At 33.3% G+C, this 18,071-nt stretch overlaps 1 protein-coding gene and 1 long non-coding RNA gene across 2 annotated transcripts; both read left to right on the top strand.

Annotated features, from left to right (window-relative positions):
* The first annotated feature begins 98 nt into the window (after positions 1-98).
* On the top strand, positions 99-1,462 carry LOC145331174 (uncharacterized). The gene is made up of 3 exons (XR_013883693.1): positions 99-242; positions 882-935; positions 1,297-1,462. It is a non-coding gene; the product is annotated as an uncharacterized LOC145331174 (long non-coding RNA).
* Positions 1,463-1,760: 298 nt separating this feature from the next.
* Positions 1,761-17,337, top strand: LOC145331173 (phospholipase B1, membrane-associated-like). Its single transcript, XM_080175797.1, has 13 exons — positions 1,761-1,851; positions 2,481-2,564; positions 2,960-3,012; positions 5,176-5,244; positions 10,895-10,933; positions 11,413-11,518; positions 12,410-12,525; positions 14,073-14,109; positions 14,654-14,733; positions 14,874-14,940; positions 15,785-15,826; positions 16,060-16,119; positions 16,927-17,337. Exons 1-13 carry the CDS (start codon positions 1,761-1,763, stop codon positions 17,058-17,060), a joined length of 978 nt encoding a protein of 325 aa, XP_080031923.1. The 3' UTR covers positions 17,061-17,337.
* The last annotated feature ends 734 nt before the right edge of the window (positions 17,338-18,071 follow it).

Raw genomic sequence — 18,071 nt, 5'->3', positions numbered from 1 at the left:
GTTTATAGAGTTGCTACGCTTACTAAATCGTTAGTTTTATATAAATCAACATGCAAAGTTTGAAATAGATAGGACTAATATAAAATGCCCAAATAAACGACAAAAGTTATCCGTTCCGGACGTACCGTCCCTAATTATAGAAAGGATTCGCTTTTAAAAATTGCTTTAACTTTAAATACCTAATAAAATATGTTTAATTTGTTTGTAGAAAGATCGTACACACCAGTAACAAGAAGCTACAGGTATACGTTAATTAAATATCAGCTGCGCCAAATTTAAAATAGGAACGTTATCAAGTAGTATGTTGGGGATTGAAGCGCTGGAAAGTGTCATGTGTGACGTAATAGAAACACGACTATTATACATATCTCTTTTATGGGTTTCCTTTTTCACTTTTCCTCTCATCCCTCATTTTAAGACATATATTTATGACGTCACACATGGCGTCCCGCGCTTCTAGGAGATTTTGCTTTAATTTTTTTGCTTGATTACTCCTAATTTTTTTTCTTGAAGGGAGGATATTCATGCCCCCCCCCCCCCTCTTAAACTATGAATAAACATTAAGAATAAAAAAACAATTTTTTATCCAGAATTCATGATTCACATTTTTTCCATCTTAATCAAACCAGTTTTAACTGTAAAATTAAGCCTTGTACTACAAACAAAGGAATGAAAGCTATGAATTTTATATACATTATCCGCGTACAGCTATATAAAACCTCACCAAAATTTTAGAAAGTTTTTTATAGTGTATATAAATAATGATGTCATACTGGCATACCATTTTGGTCAAATTTTAGTCTGTGTATCGGCCTATCATTGGTTATTTGTATCTTATGACGTAATATTTTATATGCACTATAAACAGCTTCTTTTTTTAGATTTCCTTGCAATACACAAAGAAACTTCTACTATGGTTCACCAGAAAACGTAAGGTACAGAATTTGAACTGAGATTACAATAATGATTAACAATTTTTTCTATTATCATTGTAGGCGTGCGAAAGGAGGGGGGGTGTATCCTATCTTTGTGGTTTTACTAAAAAACTTTTGGCCTGTTAAGAATGTAATTCCTTGGGTTTTAAATTTTCGACCAAAGCCAGATTTTCGAAGTTTTTTTTATAGTGCCTATAAAAAATAAAGCTATACTGGCCTACTATTAGTAATTTGGTCTTTGTATTGGCATATCATTGGTCATTTGTAATTTATGACGTCATTTTTTATAGACACTAAAATCAAACAGCTTCAATATTTTCAAAGATACTTTTTCGTAAATGATGTTATCCTTGTTTTTCAGTGATGTTGGACCAAGTGATATCCAGGTGGTGGCTGGAGTGGGAGACTCTATTCTAGGCAGTTTAACATTTTATTTTGTTAGAGTAGGGGTTTTTCAACCCCCGCATTTTCGGGTGGATCTCAGTAATGTAATTGCCAATCATTGTTGGACGGTCGTACAGTTATGAAATCAACTAAAGAATATATAATAGATATAAAAATAACAGGATTTCTGTCTGTCTGTCTGTACTGAAGAATCTCGCTAACTGCTGATGAACCCATGTGGGTCTCCTTAACAATTAAGGTTTATACCTATATTAGGGTAGGGTACCATTGGTCCATTACCCTCCCTAGGAAAATATCCTAAAAACTCGTCCTTTTTTCTGTTTAAAACTTTAAATGGAAAGGAGTCGACCTTATCTTTGAGATTGGCTACTTATAGATGTTGTCTTCCTTGTTTATTAAAAAAAGTAGTTGAAAAATAAAATGGCAAACTTATTTTTAGCCGGAACAGGGGCATTATCCACAAATATTTTGGAGGTCACAAAAAGATTTCCAGAAGTATCTTTTGCTTTAGGTAATTATTTATTGATTTTAGTGGTTTTTATAGAGGCAAAGCATATACTCTATAAATAACCTTATCCCTGACTCACTACTTCAACACAATATTCCCTACTGATTGTCTTTATATAAACAGGATGTGTGTCTGTTAGTCTGTGTGCTTCTTGTAGACTGGTTTGGGCTAGTTGGGGGGTTTGTCAATTACACCTTTAAAATAGAAATTATTATTTTTTTTAAAGTTAACACTTTTACTGCCATTAGCGGCTACGCCCCTAGAGGCCTCTAGGGACATTTGAGGAGGGGAGAGTCGAATTTGACAACCCAATTTATTATTTTATATTTTAAAAGAAAAGGTAGAAGAAAAAAAATTTGGGGGGGGGACATTTTTTTTTGGCCCCCCTCCCACCCATTTTTAATTTAAGTTAAAAAAATTGTAAAAAAAATCGGGGGGGGGGGGGGTTGTGGTACCCCCCTTAAAATAGTCATAAACCTTCCCGGGACCTCTGAGAAGCTACCCTGTTAAGGAAAACCCGATCGGTTCAGCGGTTAGCGAGATCCTTCGGTATAAGCACACAGACACACAAACACACAGACATTCTGTTACTTATAGTATAAGGATTAACAATTATCTTGTTTACTTCTTAGGAGGTGGTAAAACCTGGAGAGAATATCTAACCATTCCAAATATTCTTAAACAGTTCAACCCAGACCTTACAGGATTTTCTACAGGTAATATGTTTTTTTTTGAACGCCACTGCTTTAAATATTTGTCACTTTGCAGTATTGTCAAATTGTAGGTGTATAATTGACAGCAAAAATGTATTTTTGCTAGTTATAAATATGCCATGCACTCATCATGAGTACATTTCACTTGTATTAGTTTTTACTTACAGAATGATCAAAAGAAGTGATTACCAAAACAAAATTAGTCAAGATTCTCAAAGGGCTTGTGAAGTAATTTGTACAAAGATGAAAAGCAGCCCTTTTTTTAAAAAGTTGAATTGCGCTACAAAATTTAATTAAGGGTGGGTGACACTACATAAGCACCCCTCACCCCCACTTTTACAGTCAAATAAAGTTTTCACTGAAAGTTTTTAAAATAAAAAATCTGCGATTTTTTTTAGGGGCATTTGAAGAAGCTGGTTTGAATGTTGCCATACCTGGATCTAAAGCTAAGGTAATCTCAGGATTACAGAGATAGGACATTGCCCTATAATTTAATTCTCAATGGTAAAACAACTCAACATCCATAAGTAGCGGAACACAGAAAAGTCAGTTACAGAGCAGAATTTAAACAAAAAAATAATGGTCACTGCTCGCTGGTGAGGCAAAATTATTTTTGTGAAAAATCCTCCAAAATCGCATAAAAAATCTACAATAAATAAATAAAATCATAAAAGGGTTATTAACATATTAACATTTTGTTTAATTTTGTACATTTTTCATGTGATTTTGGAGGATTTTTTACAAAAACAATTTGCCTCACCATCGAGCAGCGATCCTAATTTCTTTGAAAGAATCAAGCTCAGATGTTCAATGGTCATAAAAAAAGACTGATAATAGGAAATTATGTCTTTTATAGCATGACCATGAGACTGTCAGGCTAAGTAAATTATATTAAGGATGCTCAATAGGATATATAAGTTGGAAGGAATTTTAATGTTAGAGGGAGATATGAAATCTGCATCAAATTTTAAGGATTTTTTTTTATAAAATTCATTTTTTGTATAATGATATATCTAAAAGCGGAAATACAATTTAAGTTCATAATTTTTGACCAATAAGATAGGTGGATTGGAAACTACCTGCGCTCTAATTGGTTGAATGATGTGCGACACTTTAGCTTCTCCTATCAGAGCGAAGATAATTTTCAATCCACCAATCACAGATGTCAAAATTATTTAACTTAAATTGTATTTCCGCTTTAAGATAAAGAATTATACAAAAAGCGAATTTAATAAAAAATCCTTAAAATTTGATTTAGATTTCAAATCTCCCTCTAACATTAAAATTCCTTCCAACTTATATATCCTAAATTGCTCAACGTTAGAGAAAATTTCTCAAAAATTTTATCTGTCTGTATTGAATAGCAGCCGAGAAACACACAATTCCACCATATTGTCTTTAACATACTAATGGACATTTTATAATCCTTATAATAAAGTAACAGGATGTGTGTCTGTGTGTTTGTTTGTACCGAAGGATCTCACTAACCGCTGAACCGATCGGGTTCTCCTTAACAGGGTAGCTTCTTATAGGTCCCGGGAAGGTTTATAACTATTTTCTTGGGGGGTGGGACACCCCCAACCCCCCCAAAAAATGAAAACCCCCCCCAAAAAAATTAAAAATAAGGGGGGGGGGGGCAACCCCCCTCCTCAATTGTGCCCCTAGAGGCCTCTAGGGGCGTAGCCGCTAGTTATAAATAATATGTCTGTACTTTGCTACTTGTCATCCTTGTTCATCACTGTTTATGTTCTTTATCATTTACTAGCGGCTACGCCCCTAGAAGCCTCTAGGGGCACTTGAGGAGAGAGTCAAATTTAGAAATTAAATTTCTTATTTCAGATTTTAAAAGAAAAAGTAAAAAGATTTTTTTTTTTTGGGGGGGGGGGTTTACATTTTTGGGGGTTGGGGGTGTCCCACCCCCCAAGAAAATAGTTATAAACCTTCCCGGGACCTATGAGAAGCTACCCTGTTAAGGAGAACCCGATCGGTTCAGCGGTTAGCGAGATCCTTTGGTACAAACATACAAACACACAAACACACAGACAAACACACAAACATCCTGTTACTTTATTATAAGGATTTCTAGTTGCTGCACCCCTAGCCTCTAGGGTTAGGACGGATATGTCAGAAAAATAGCCTAAAACCAGTCCAAGAAATATATAAACCTGTCCTGAAAATAATTACCCATACATACCAGCCATTTCCGAGATCTTTAGCAACAGACAAAAAATGCCTTGCTACTTTATGGGATAAATAATATGGGCAATGTTTAGGGGATATTGTCCGTCCGACAACCCCACCTTCTGAATATATAGCTTTCAAACCACATTGCGAAGCCTTTTATTTTGCCCATAAAAAGTGTATGAGCTTTTAGCCAAAGTATCCCGAATGTCGTCATATTATAATAATCAAATTAAATATGTCGTCATTGGGGATTTTTTAGCCAAAAGTCTTTGAATTTAATTCCCTTTTTTATAGGCACTATAAAGAGCATAGCACATTGCCAATAGGTATTCCATAAAAGCACATCGCTTTCAGACAGACAGTGAGATCTTACACCTCATACAAACAGACAGGCATTGTTTTAATTTATTTTAGAGATATAAATATTTAGGATCTACCTGGACAAGTAAAAAGATTGAAATCGAAGCTGGCAGAAAAACGACTTTTCAAACAATGGAAGGTAAACTACTTCACAGTATTGCTTCCACACCAATTAATATCCAGTGGATTAGATCCAGTTCTCAGCAATACTGAAAAATTATGTCTAGCATCGTATTATGTCCAGTTTTTTAAATATAAAAATGTACAATTTTAAGATTAAAACCAGTTTTTTAACCAGTGCCTTCGGCATCTCTGGGCTAAAAAACTGGTTTTAATCTTATAATTGTACATGTTATATCCGCGGAAAGCTGTTTATAATACGATGAGAGAAATAACTATTATTGATTCCATTATGCAACTTTATTGGTTATAAGTTTTGCCATATTGCACTTCTGACAATATTTTAAATTTTTTGAGTTTTTTTCCCTCACATATACAATTCACATACTTCAAAATTACTTATCTATACATTTTTCAGCATTAAAGGTTATATAATTTTTTTTATTAAAATCAAAGTACATTAGAAAATTTAAGTTGTCTTTAAGTAACAAGTAGGAGTATGAAATTTTCTAACTATAACTTTCAAATTTTGAAATTGTTTTTAATTTGATGTAAAAATTACAGTAAATAGAGCAGTTATTTTTACTGTGGGTTTTTCATGATTTGCTAATTTTTACCGTTGCCATAAAATTGCACCTTTTAAAGTGAAGCTTTGCTATAATTATGGTCGGTAAATAATATCCTGTAAAAAAATATACATATCCTGCAAGTGTTAATGTATTTCCTACCGTCTTTATTTTATAGCTTTGCTTTTATGGATGTTGACTTGAAATTTAATTTGTTAATGTTAGTACATTGCTTTAATAAACTGTGCCCGTGGCTGTCAAGATATCGACATAAAATTTAAAAATTCCTATCACTAATTTTCATTTATGTAGAATGTAGGAACATAAATATCCTTGATTTGTTTTATCTTTTGAGTGTCAAATTACCAGAAATTAATGAATACTCATTGTTTAGCTGGTTGTGCAATATGTACTTAGTGTATAATATTTCTTTAATTGTCAATTTTTTTTATTTAATACCTATATTTGCGACAACTTTTATTACACAGAAACTCCCAATTTTTAACAACAACAAAATCCCTGCCCCTCTTGGAGAGCCTCGAACCCGCAACATACGGATAAGGAAACCAAAATTATATAAATGAGCTATATTGGAGACCAATTATCAGTTGTGAAAATAGACAATGTATACAAAAACTTATTTCTTATAGTATACTTTAAAATTTTGTGCTCTTCCATGTCTGTCATCATAGCTCAGGGGTAGAGATGAGGTTCCATTCTGATAGTTTTCAGTTTAAAACTACCCAAACACCAAATTCAATTTTCACTGTCTGAGATAATAAGTAATAAAAAAATTTAAAAATATTTTTAATCATTTACATTATACAGTCACTTAAAATATCAAAATATTTTTTTAATTTGTTTTGGTGAGACTTGAACTCGCATCCATTAAACCAAATATCAGTGGTAAAACAAATTATTTTCTCACCAAACCTCCAAATCTCTAAAGGGGTATGTGTGTTTTGTAGATTTATTGTTTTAGTCTTACTGGAAATGCCAAAGTATATAAGATTAAAATAAATATTGTTTCAGTGGTGGGTCACGAACCACCCTTCTTGACATCTGAAACCTGACGCCTTAACCAAAACAGCTATTTCAGCATGAGACTTTTATATATATGTTTTACAGTATTATTTTAAATGCCAATGTATATAAGATTTTAAAAAATATTGTTTCAGTGGTGGGTCTTGAACCACCCTCCTTGACATCTGAAACCTGACGCCTTAACCAAAAGAGCTAATTCAGCATGAAACATATCTAAATGTTTTACAGTCTTATTTTAAATGTTAAAGTATATAAGATTGAAAAAAAATATTAGTTCAGTGGCGGGTCTTGAACTACTCTCTTTTACATCTGAAACCTGACGCCTTAACCAAAAGAGCTATTTCAGCATGAAACATATCTATATGTTTTGCAGTCTTATTTTAAATGTTAAAGTATATAAGATTAAAGAAAAATATTAGTTCAGTGGTGGGTCTTGAACCACCCTCCTTTACATTTGAAACCTGATGCCTTAACCAAAAGAGCTATTTCAGCATGAAACATATCTATATGTTTTACAGTCCTATTTTAAATGTTAAAGTATATAAGATTGAAAAAATATTAGTTCAGTGGTGGGTCTTGAAACACCCTTCTTTACATCTGAAACCTAACGCCTTAACCAAAAGAGCTATTTCAGCATGAGACATGTGTGTGTGTGTGTTCAACAGCTTTATTTTAAATGCCAAAGTATATAAGATTGAAAAAAATATTGTTTCATTGGTGGGTCTTGAACCACCATCCTTGACATCTGAAAGCTGATGCCTTAACCAAAAGAGCTATTTCAGCATAAGACTTATGTGTTTGTTCAACAGTCTTATTTTAATTTTTAAAATATATAAGATTGAACAAAATATTGTTTCAAAGGTTGGTCTTGAACCACCTCAGTTGAAACTTGATATCTGAAACCTTTTACCTTAACCAAAAGAGCCATTTAAGCATAAGTTATATATATTGTTTTACAGTCTCATTTTAAATGCCAAGGTATACAAGATTGAAAAAAGATATTTCCCCTTGCCCTCACCCTTCTTTTCCTTCTCTGCAATAACACAGCATTCTTTTTTTAAAAACCTACCTCTGTTTATGTTACAACATGTTGTGATGAACACAACATGTTTTCAAAAACATATTTGATGTTGTCTTTTTCAAAAAAAATCTAAAGAGAGTGAAATAAAGTGTATGAATTAAAATTTCAGTTCGTAAAGGTTATTAGATAAATTTAAAGATTCTAAGAAAAATAAAACCAATTTAGGCAAGTATTTTCCAAGAAAATTATCTTACCATAAGATTTTTTTCTATATTTTCTTAACCTACAGGGTGACAATAAAATTGTTCTATAAGATCATAATAGGTAACTAGCCTATAGGGAGATAGTTATATCGAGCCAACTCTAGTAATATAATATAACATTAACCCTTAACGGTCGGGGGGGGGGGGGGGGGCGTTGAACCAAGTATGATCCTGCAGTTCCTGATCCTCCAGGTCTCCAGAAATCTTTAAAAGGCTCCTGTGGCCGCAATTTTTGACTTAGAGACTTCAAATTTTAAACTTAAGCTTTTCTTACATGTCTACATAACGTATTAAAATTGCATAAAGATCCGCCGCCGTTTTCCCGCCGAACGCCGACTTCGGCGGCTGGCAGCTGCCAAGTACAGCTGCGGCCGCTGAAGTTTATATTTTGATATTTCTAATGTAAAATGTACATAAAGATAAACATTTTCTGGAAAAAAATTGTTCTTCTAGCTTCAAACATAAGAAAATTACAGCCGTTTGAATTTTTTAAGTAAAAAAAGACCTAAAAACAATGGTTGTTAAATAAAAGGGTGAAGGTCGGAAATTCATTATCAAACAGGGGACTTGCACAAAAAAATTCAGCCCTCTAGCTCTAATAGGAAATGAGATAATGAGGGGGGGGGGCGTTGAACGACCCCCCCCCCCGACCGATTAAGGTGCGGCAAGGGGCCCGACTGTAAAGGGTTAACAATAGATGATAAATTAATGTACAATGAAAGATTGGAAGCCATTCCAAGATAACGTGATTCAAATGTTTGACATAAATATAGATGTATATTCCATCCCAAAATGGTAAGGACCATCTCGCTAGCAGACTTTCAGTAACGTTGCTTTCTCAGTCAATCAAGTGGTCATTTCTGCTATTCCAATTCCATTTCTAACTAATAGCAGTTACGCCCCTAGCATTTAGGGGTTTTTGCATTCAAAGGGGAAAAGAGGGGATAGAAAAATAGCTTTAACCCATCCAGAGACTAAAAATAACCTAAAACTATCACAGTAACCATGTGAAGCTACTTAATTGGTTTGGTAGTTATTGAGATCTTAAGCTTGAGATCAAAAATAATAAGAAATTCATATGTTGAAAATGTATGGATATTTTCATCCTCGTTTTGTGGACATTTTTACATGATGTAATATATTAATCATTATATTTACTGTTACGTCCGTACTTGCAGTTCACGTTTCACTGATTTCTAGCAAAGCTTCTCTTTACATAGTTTAAATAATTTACGGTATAAAAAAAATATATTCTTTGTGTGAGAAGAGAAAAAATATACAGGGATGGAGGGGACGTTGGATTGTAAATCATACTGGTACCCAAAGTTTTATAAGCAAATATGCTTTAGATACTTTTTTAATTTCGAAATTTAACTAGTTTTGTCTAATTATAAATATCTATAAATATTATTTACAAACGGGGCAATATTGTTTAATATTATAATGTCAAAGTTACTGGCAGAAATGTTTGGACACCGCACTGCTAGTTTCAATAAAAAACCTTATCTGTTATGTGTAGAATAGGTGTTCGTGACGTTAAATAGAACAACATCGTATAATTTAGCAATCATTTATTGTCTTTTTCTGTGCTGCTTTGCATTTTTTTCATGCTTGATATTTATGTCAACTTGCTGGTAATTAAGCGCATAATTATGTTTAAAATAAATATTCCAGTATGGCTTCAAACCCGATAAATATCCGGCGGATATGGTAAAAGGTTCTCATCCATACAGAAAAATAATGTATAGCACCGTTTTACAGACAATTTTTCACAAATATTTAAACAGTCAATACAGTTTTAAAAATATGGGCCTTTTTTTTAAAAATTTATATTTTAATATACACAGAAAGTTGTTTATTTTACGATGCGATAAATAAACATTACATGATAACAAGTATCATAGCTTTTTTGGGGGGGGGGGGGTAAAATTTTTTTTAAGGGGGGTAATTCGGTTTTGGGGGGGGGAAATTGCGCGCGAAGCGCGCCACAAATTTTTTTTACCCCCCCCAAAATTTTACCCCGGGGGTAAAATTTGCTTGGGGAGGGGTAATTACCCCCCCTGAAATCTGTTGGCAGGGGTAAATTTAGTACTCCCCCCAAAATTTACCCCCGGGGTAAAATTTTTTGGGGGGGTTATTTAAATTTTATTAAATATTTAGTATTAAAAATGCGCGCGGAGCGCGCAAATTTTTTTTTATTAGAGATTTTTTTATTTTGGGGGGGGTATTTACCCCCCCAAAATTGTTTGGGGGGGGTATATACCCCCTCCTAAATGTTTGGGGGTGCCTGTGGCACCCTCAGGGTAGGGGTAAATTTTAAATGGAGGGCTAATCGCCCCATTACCCCCCCCCCCCCCTTGGACGTCTATGTTTTGTGCTGTTGTTTTGTCAACATAAAGGCTATTGTCATACTACAATTAGAATAATATTATGTTAATAATATGTCAGCTTTGACCATTGAATTAATCCAGTTGTTGGTTAAACCTATACTCTGCTGTTATTAGTGAGATCTTTTAGAACAAACAAATAGACACAAGACATCCAACCCTCATATATACCCTTATATACTAATCCATATAAAAGTAACAGGATATCTTATGTTGATGTGTGGCGAAGGATCTCGCTAACTTCTTAACCGATATTGTTCTCCTTTCCAGTGAATATTCATATTTTTCCAAGTAAGGTTTATAACTATTTTAGGGGAGGATAACTCTAACCTCCCTAAAAAAGTTGTCCTAGGGCATAGCAGCTAGTACACTCTATTTTTTATTTTAGATAATTTTTGTGTTGATTGGAGCAAACGATTTGTGTCAGGTATAATTTTGTTTATTGTCAGGGATCTCTAGCGATAAGACAATGGAAGATAAGTTGGTATGCATCCGAAAAGATAATAATTTGATAAAATAACGCCTTCTGTAGATCTTAATTATTGGTTGATTGAAGACTTCTAGTTCTAAACAAACCAATTAAAATTCAATATAAAAGTACCCAAAGTTCTTGAGCAAACAAGTAACATAATGAGATTATAAAAGTTTGGGTATCAGTGTATTTTACAGTCCGCTTAGTTTAGAACTGCATGGAAGCTGTAGATATACATAGCCAGCTAATACCAACAATGAAATTAATTTGGAAAAAATCACGAAATTTTTTCAGCTGTCGTTGGGGGTCAACACATAGTAAAATTGACGACCTTTACATCTTAATATTGTTTTAGATTTATTTCCCTTGTTGGTTATACCTTATTCTGCATAAAATAAAATATATTTTCTTGGCTAACAAAAAATATCATATAGGATTCTTGCAAGCAATCCAGCGACGAGTTTGCCTTCTACATGTCCAAGGTTCTGGACAGTCTGTATGAAATACCAAGAACTATAATAGCTGTCATTTCTATGCCAGGCAAACATTTTAGTTTTTATTTTCTGACAAGAATTTCAACCTTATTTCTAAAAACATACAGATTTTATTATTTAAGACGATAAAAATATATAATAGTTAGGTTTTAATTCATCTACTCATTATGTCTTTTATCCATTTACGTCTTTTGTCCCATTAGGTCCAGGGGCGTCCAAGCTTTTTATTTTGGGGGAGGTAAAAATTTTTTAGGGGGGGGGTAAAATGGCGCGCGAAGCGCGCCGCAAATTTTTTTTACCCCCCCCCAAAATTTTTACCCCGGGGGTAAAATTTGCTTGGGGGGGGGGGTAATTACCCCCCCTGAAATCTGTTGGCAGGGGTAAATTTAGTTCACCCCCCCAAAATTTACCCCCGGGGTAAAATTTTTGGGGGGGGTAATTTAAATTTTATTAAATATATAGTATTAAAAATGCGCGCGAAGCGCGCAAAAATTTTTTTTATTAGAGATTTTTTATTTTGGGGGGGGGGTATTTACCCCCCCAAAATTGTTTGGGGGGGTAAATACCCCCTCCTAAATGGTTGGGGGTGCCTACGGCACCCCCAGGGTAGGGGTAAATTTTGAATGGGGGGGGTAAAAGGAAACAAATTTTGAGGGGTGCATACGGCACCCCCAAAATCGTTTGGGGGGGGGGGGTAATCGCCCCATTACCCCCCCCATTGGACGCCTATGATTAGGTCTATTGTTCCTTTAGAAATTTACCCTCTATGTCTTTTGTCCCATTTGACATTTTGTCCCATTTGACATTTTGTCCCTTTAGGTCTTTTGTCTTATAGGTTTTGTCTTATAAGTCTTTGTCTTTAAGGTCTTTTGTCTTTTTGGGTCTCTACATCTTTTGTAAAGTTGTATGTAAATGAGACTAGTTTTTACTTGATTAGATCCAAGTCTGCTTCAAGAAGCACTGCACCGACCAGCCGCTTGTCATTTGGCATATGGGTTCATTTGTCCTTGTACAACAGGTGCCAGCCAGGTTTCTAGACCAGAATTTTTAAAGGTTAGACCACTTGCATATTTTGTTATTGTTATAGTTTTGTTTCGGACTCAATGCTGGAAAGCCTTAATTATAGAATAGCTGGCCAGGATTGGGATGAATGATCAAGAAGGTGGTTGTCAAGTTTTATTAAACTCTAACATAAAAGCAATTGACAATCCTAAAAAAATATACATATTTAGTAAATTTAAATCATTATAAATAATATATCAATTCTTACTTATTCTTACTAAAAAATATTCAGTGTTATGACAGATTGGACTCTATTTAATTTTAAAAGAAATTAAATCAAATTTTTAGGTATTTGACAAATAAAAAGACATCTAAGCTTTTCAAAGAAAATAGTTACAAAAAAATAATAGATATTAAAAAAAATATCTTTTTCATATATAAAAAAAAACATTTTATTACACCAAAATATCTCTCGGTTTTTCGCCACACAAAACACGCAATTTTCATACTTAGGCAGGGTTAAAATAAATCACAAACTCTCACCTCTTAGACACACTCATTAAGCACCCAAACCACCACCAGATCTATGCTCCTAGAAGCATTATACCCCTCAAAAATGATAAGAAAATAGTCTGCTCTTTTCCTCTCAAAATCAACACACAACTGACTCATGGCCTTGCATGTGCGGAGCACATCAGAGAACCTAATGCCGCGCTTTCACTTCCCTCCCTCTATCCCCTTACCTCCCGGAGAAAGGGAAAACTATGCCGCGTTTTCATCACACAAACCTTATACCAAAAGTCTCATAAAAATATCAAAAATTATTTTCATCTTTTCTGAAAACAAACAAAAATCATTCTCAAAACAAGTTTATTTACCAATACTAGTGAATTAGCCCCAAACCTTCAAAGAGATTTGTTTTAAGGTGGAAGGGACTTGTTGAAAATAATTATTTTTTACTTTAAAAAGAGGAAAGGTAGTTCTTTCTAATATCTTGTTTTAGAGGTAAAAAATGTAATTGTATTCAAAATAACAATATTAGTGAAAATGAAATTTGGATGGAAAATTATATCAATAATACAAAGTAGTACGATGTCTGTCTGTCTGTCTGTCTGTCCGTCTGTCTGTCCGTCTGAAGCTTAAGATCTTGGTAACCACTGAACTGATCGGATTCTACTCTTGAGGGTATATACGTATTGGTCCTGTGGTGGTTTTAAGCTATTTTCTTGGGGGGTGGGACACCACTAACCCCCCAAAAACAAAAAATCCTCCCCTTATTTTTTATTTTGCTCTGCTACAGGCTGCCGCAGGCTGCCCTTTATTATTTTTTATTCCAGCATTTATTTTGAATGAAAGAATAGCAACATTCTCTCACTAAAAAAAATAAATATTAATTTTTTTTATCACCTCTTGGGGCAAAGCCCCTAGAGGTTAGGGGCGAAGCCGCTAGTAAATTATAAAACTGTAACTGTACCAGTGGCTACATTCCCTGAAGAGCATAGCATTATTAGTAGGGCAGTTAGATGGATAGATCAATAAAAAGACATTGTTTTAGTTTATATTGTATTACAGATTGATACATGCATTAACTATTTCAGTTTGTGGCAGAATACAGAAATATTCTTCAATCTTTGGGTAAGTAAATTGATTAGTAGTCATTATTGAAAATTAGGAAATCTTCCCTCCTCTCCCCACACACACAAACACAAGCTTTCATTTTGATTAACAAGAGTTTGATTCAAACCAGCAGGGATCGGAAGCCTCACGTAAGCCGCGCATAAGCCTCAGTTTTAAACCATCTTGTGAGCAGAAAAAAAATTTCAGAAAGAAGGATTGTCTGATAAAGAGCCGTTTTATACATCCAGCTGAATTTTATTGTGATAAAATCACGATTTCACTGAGGCTTACACGCGGCTTACGTGAGGCTTCCGATCCCTGCAAACCAGGCAAGTGTTGCCAGATTTTAATTTAACATTTTAATTAATACTAGCGGCTGGCCTCTAGAATCAAGTCGCTCTGAATTCAATAAAAATAGCCTAAAACCATCTCAGGACCTGTGTGAAGCTTCCCTAATAAGGAGAATTCCATCAGTTCAAAAGTTATTGAAATCTTTAGGTTGATACAAAAAAAACCTAATTAGTCTACATAATAAGAAAAAAATTGTAATTTATTTTTCTAGTGGATAGACCAAAATATTTTGCAAGAGAAGACAGAGCTGTTATTTACCTGAAATCTTTGGAGGTTCTTAGAATACCCAAGGTAATATTTAAGATTAGTTGAGGGGTAAGGTAGTTATTTGCAACAATTTTGATAAAATGCTAAAGACAATTGCTTGTATGATAATAATATTAATAGATTATTAATTATTATAAGATATTTAATTATACAATTTTATTTAGGATTTAACCCAAGCAAGGTTGTCTTTGCTGAAAGGCAGACGCCTCTTTCCTGATCTCTCATACCTAGGTAACTATACCTCACTTCTTTCCTGATCTCTAATACCTAGGTAACTATTCATCACTTTTTTCCTGATCTCTCATACCTAGGTAACTATTCATTGTTTATTTCCAGATCTATCATACCTAGGTAACTATTCATCATTTTTTTCTGATCTCTCATACCTAGGTAACTGTTCATTATTCATTTCCTGATCTCTCATACCTAGGTAACTATTCATCATTTATTTTCTTATCTCTCATACCTAGGTTACTATTCATTATTCATTTCCTGATCCCTCATACCTAGATAACTATTTCCTGATCTCTCATACCTAGGTAACTATTCATCATTTTTTTTCTGATCTCTAATACCTAGGTAACTATTCATCATTTATTTTCTGATCTCTCATACCTAGGTAACTATTCATTATTTATTTTCTTATCTCTCATACCTAGGTAACTATTCATTATTTATTTCCTGATCTCTCATACCTAGGTAACTATTCATAACTTTTTTCCTGATATCTCATACCTAAGTAATTTTACAGAGTTTAAAGAAGCAGTTTAAATCTAAATCATTGCCTATATAGCAACAGGATATTTCTAAATGTCTAAAGAATGAATTATCTAAATAAAAAACATTTAATAAAAAGGTTGAAGTCATAATATAAAATAAGTATCAAACAATTTATTTAAGAAAGTAAAATGGCTTTTATTATCAAAGGAATGAGTTTTTAACTCTGAATTTAGAATATGTTAAATATATCTAAATATTACTATGACACAGAACCGGTTCTAATCCAGAGGATATTTATAGGTTTTAAATCCACACTGGACAAATTTTTATCGTGATAGTTATGTTTCTTTTCAAGGTCCAGATTGTGTCCATCCATCTCAGAAATTAAATGCAGATGGTAAGTTAATCTTAATTTCTATACAGCATTGGGTTCTTAGAAAAATATATAGTTTACTGGTGACCATTATTGGTAATGTTCGCTAAAACTTCAGTCAAATTGGTCATTAATTTCAGCCTAGTTAAAAAAGACATAAGTTGACCTGCACAAATTTTAGGTAAATTGGTTGACCTTTAAAAGTTTTTTATCAACTGGGCTCTTGATTTGTATTCTGAACTTATCTTTTATTTTAGCTGCTGAAATGATATGGAAAGAAATGTTCACTGGTGTCCCTGATGTTTGTCCAGAAGAAGGTAAGATATACAAATTATCAAACAAGGAGGACATCATCCATAAAAGCAAAGCTCTAAATTGTGTGACTAACTAACATAACGGCTTGTAGAGTATCAGAACTGAATGGACAAGTTTAAACAAAATGTTATGTAAATTTATTGAAAACGCCTTTAAAAAATACTGTTTAAGGACACACTTACATTTTTAAGACTGCTTATAACAATATCCTTTTTTTAATAGGAAATCAGTACTCCAAAAGAATATTTACAAAAAAGTTGTTGTTAAAAAAAATGAAGAAAGGGATTTTTAAATGGACAAAAGTACATTCTGATAATAAATATATAGAGTTGCTTCTCTTTCTAAATCATACCTAACTGTCATCATGCAATTTGATTGAAAATCAATTGAACAATTTTAACATGTCTAAATTATAAGAAAGAGCTAACTGTTACAGTCAGACAGACCAACTATGATTATAGAAAAGCTTTGTTTTAAAAATATCTTTTTGAGTGACATAATGATACTATCATACACTCAAGAAGTGTACAATAAAGAAATTAGGAACTAAACACAACTATACAATTGTACACATAAAATGAACCAAAATAAGGTATTATACTTTCGTACACATAGTGACCATACGATCAAGATTTTACAAGTATACAACTGTAAACCTGGGATCCCAAATACCATATCACAGGAGCGAAGCTCTTTATAGTGTCTATAAAAAATGACTTCATGCAATACAAATAAGCAATGATAGGCAAATACACAGACTAAATTACCAATGACAGGCCTGTATACATTTTAATTGACCTATTTTTCAGAGGATACCTGTCACCGAGATCTTTACTGTCCACCATCTAACAACGCAACATTTCAACTGAACAACAAATTCTCTAAAATATACCAGGGCAAACAAATTTTCATCATTAAACAAAAAGAAATGTCACCAAGATAATCCTTTCACTAAATTATTGATAGAATAAACACAACAAAATTTAAATTAGAACAACAACAAAAGATATCTGCTGTAAAAAAATGGCCTCTCAAAAAAGCTTTACTTCCATGTTAAAAAAATATGATTTCAATATAAAAAAAATTTATATTCCAAAGATTGTGCAATTACAGAAATTTCATTATTTACCATATCAATAATCTCAATTGTAACTGTTATCTTAATTTCTTGATGAATTCTCAATGCATAAAATAAACCTTAACTAAATTTATTTGTCAAATTTTTTACCACATAATAAAATGAACTTGTAAAATATTCGTTAATTATCAATAATACAAAGTAGTACGATGTCTGTCTGTCTGAAGCTTAAGATCTCAGTAACCACTGAACCGATTGGGCTCTATAATTCAGGGAATATACCAGGTATACGAAAAATCGCCACTAGAAAAAAATTACACCCCCCAAATAAAATAAAAGAATTTTAAACTAAAATAAAAAATGGGAATCGGGGGAGGTCGACCCCACTCCCCCCCCCCCTCAAAAAAAATGCATTTTCGGATTCAACTCTCCCTTCCTTAAGTGCCCCTAGAGGCCTCTAGGAGCGAAGCCGCTAGTTTCTTATAAAGTTGTAAGGTACCCAGGTTCTAATTAATACCATAAAAACACCTAGTTTTTACCACTTTTATGGTAAAATTTTACCAGCCTATACGATTTAAAAGGTGGTAAAATTTTACCGTAACCGTGGTAAAAACACTTTTTGTGGTATTTTCTCACGCTTTTTACCAGCGATTTTTACCACAATTATCGGTAAAATTTTACCAGATTTCCGGTAAAATATTACCATTTTAGGACGCAAATTTATACCAGATTTTGACCAATTTTTACCACTTTTTTGGTAAAATCTTACCGCAAATTTCTGTAAGATTTTACCGAAAAAGTGGTAAAACTGTTCAACACCTGGTAATATTTTTGCCCTAAATTGGTAAAATTTTACCAGAAATAGGGTAAATATGG

This window comes from Acartia tonsa, chromosome 11 (genome assembly GCF_053477335.1).
Source record: "Acartia tonsa isolate MP-2025a chromosome 11, ASM5347733v1, whole genome shotgun sequence".
NCBI classification, from domain to species: Eukaryota; Metazoa; Arthropoda; class Copepoda; order Calanoida; family Acartiidae; genus Acartia; species Acartia tonsa.
The sequence above is the reverse complement of the archived record's forward strand: the minus strand, read 5'-3'. Positions and strand labels throughout refer to the sequence as shown.

Bases quoted from the DNA above. Each gene is read 5' to 3' on its own strand.
- LOC145331173 (XM_080175797.1), top strand. From the start codon at position 1,761: ATGGCAAACTTATTTTTAGCCGGAACAGGGGCATTATCCACAAATATT. The intron at 12,526-14,072 runs GTTAGACCACTT...TAACTATTTCAG, and splicing joins CTAGACCAGAATTTTTAAAG to TTTGTGGCAGAATACAGAAA. The intron at 14,734-14,873 runs GTAATATTTAAG...AATTTTATTTAG, and splicing joins AGGTTCTTAGAATACCCAAG to GATTTAACCCAAGCAAGGTT.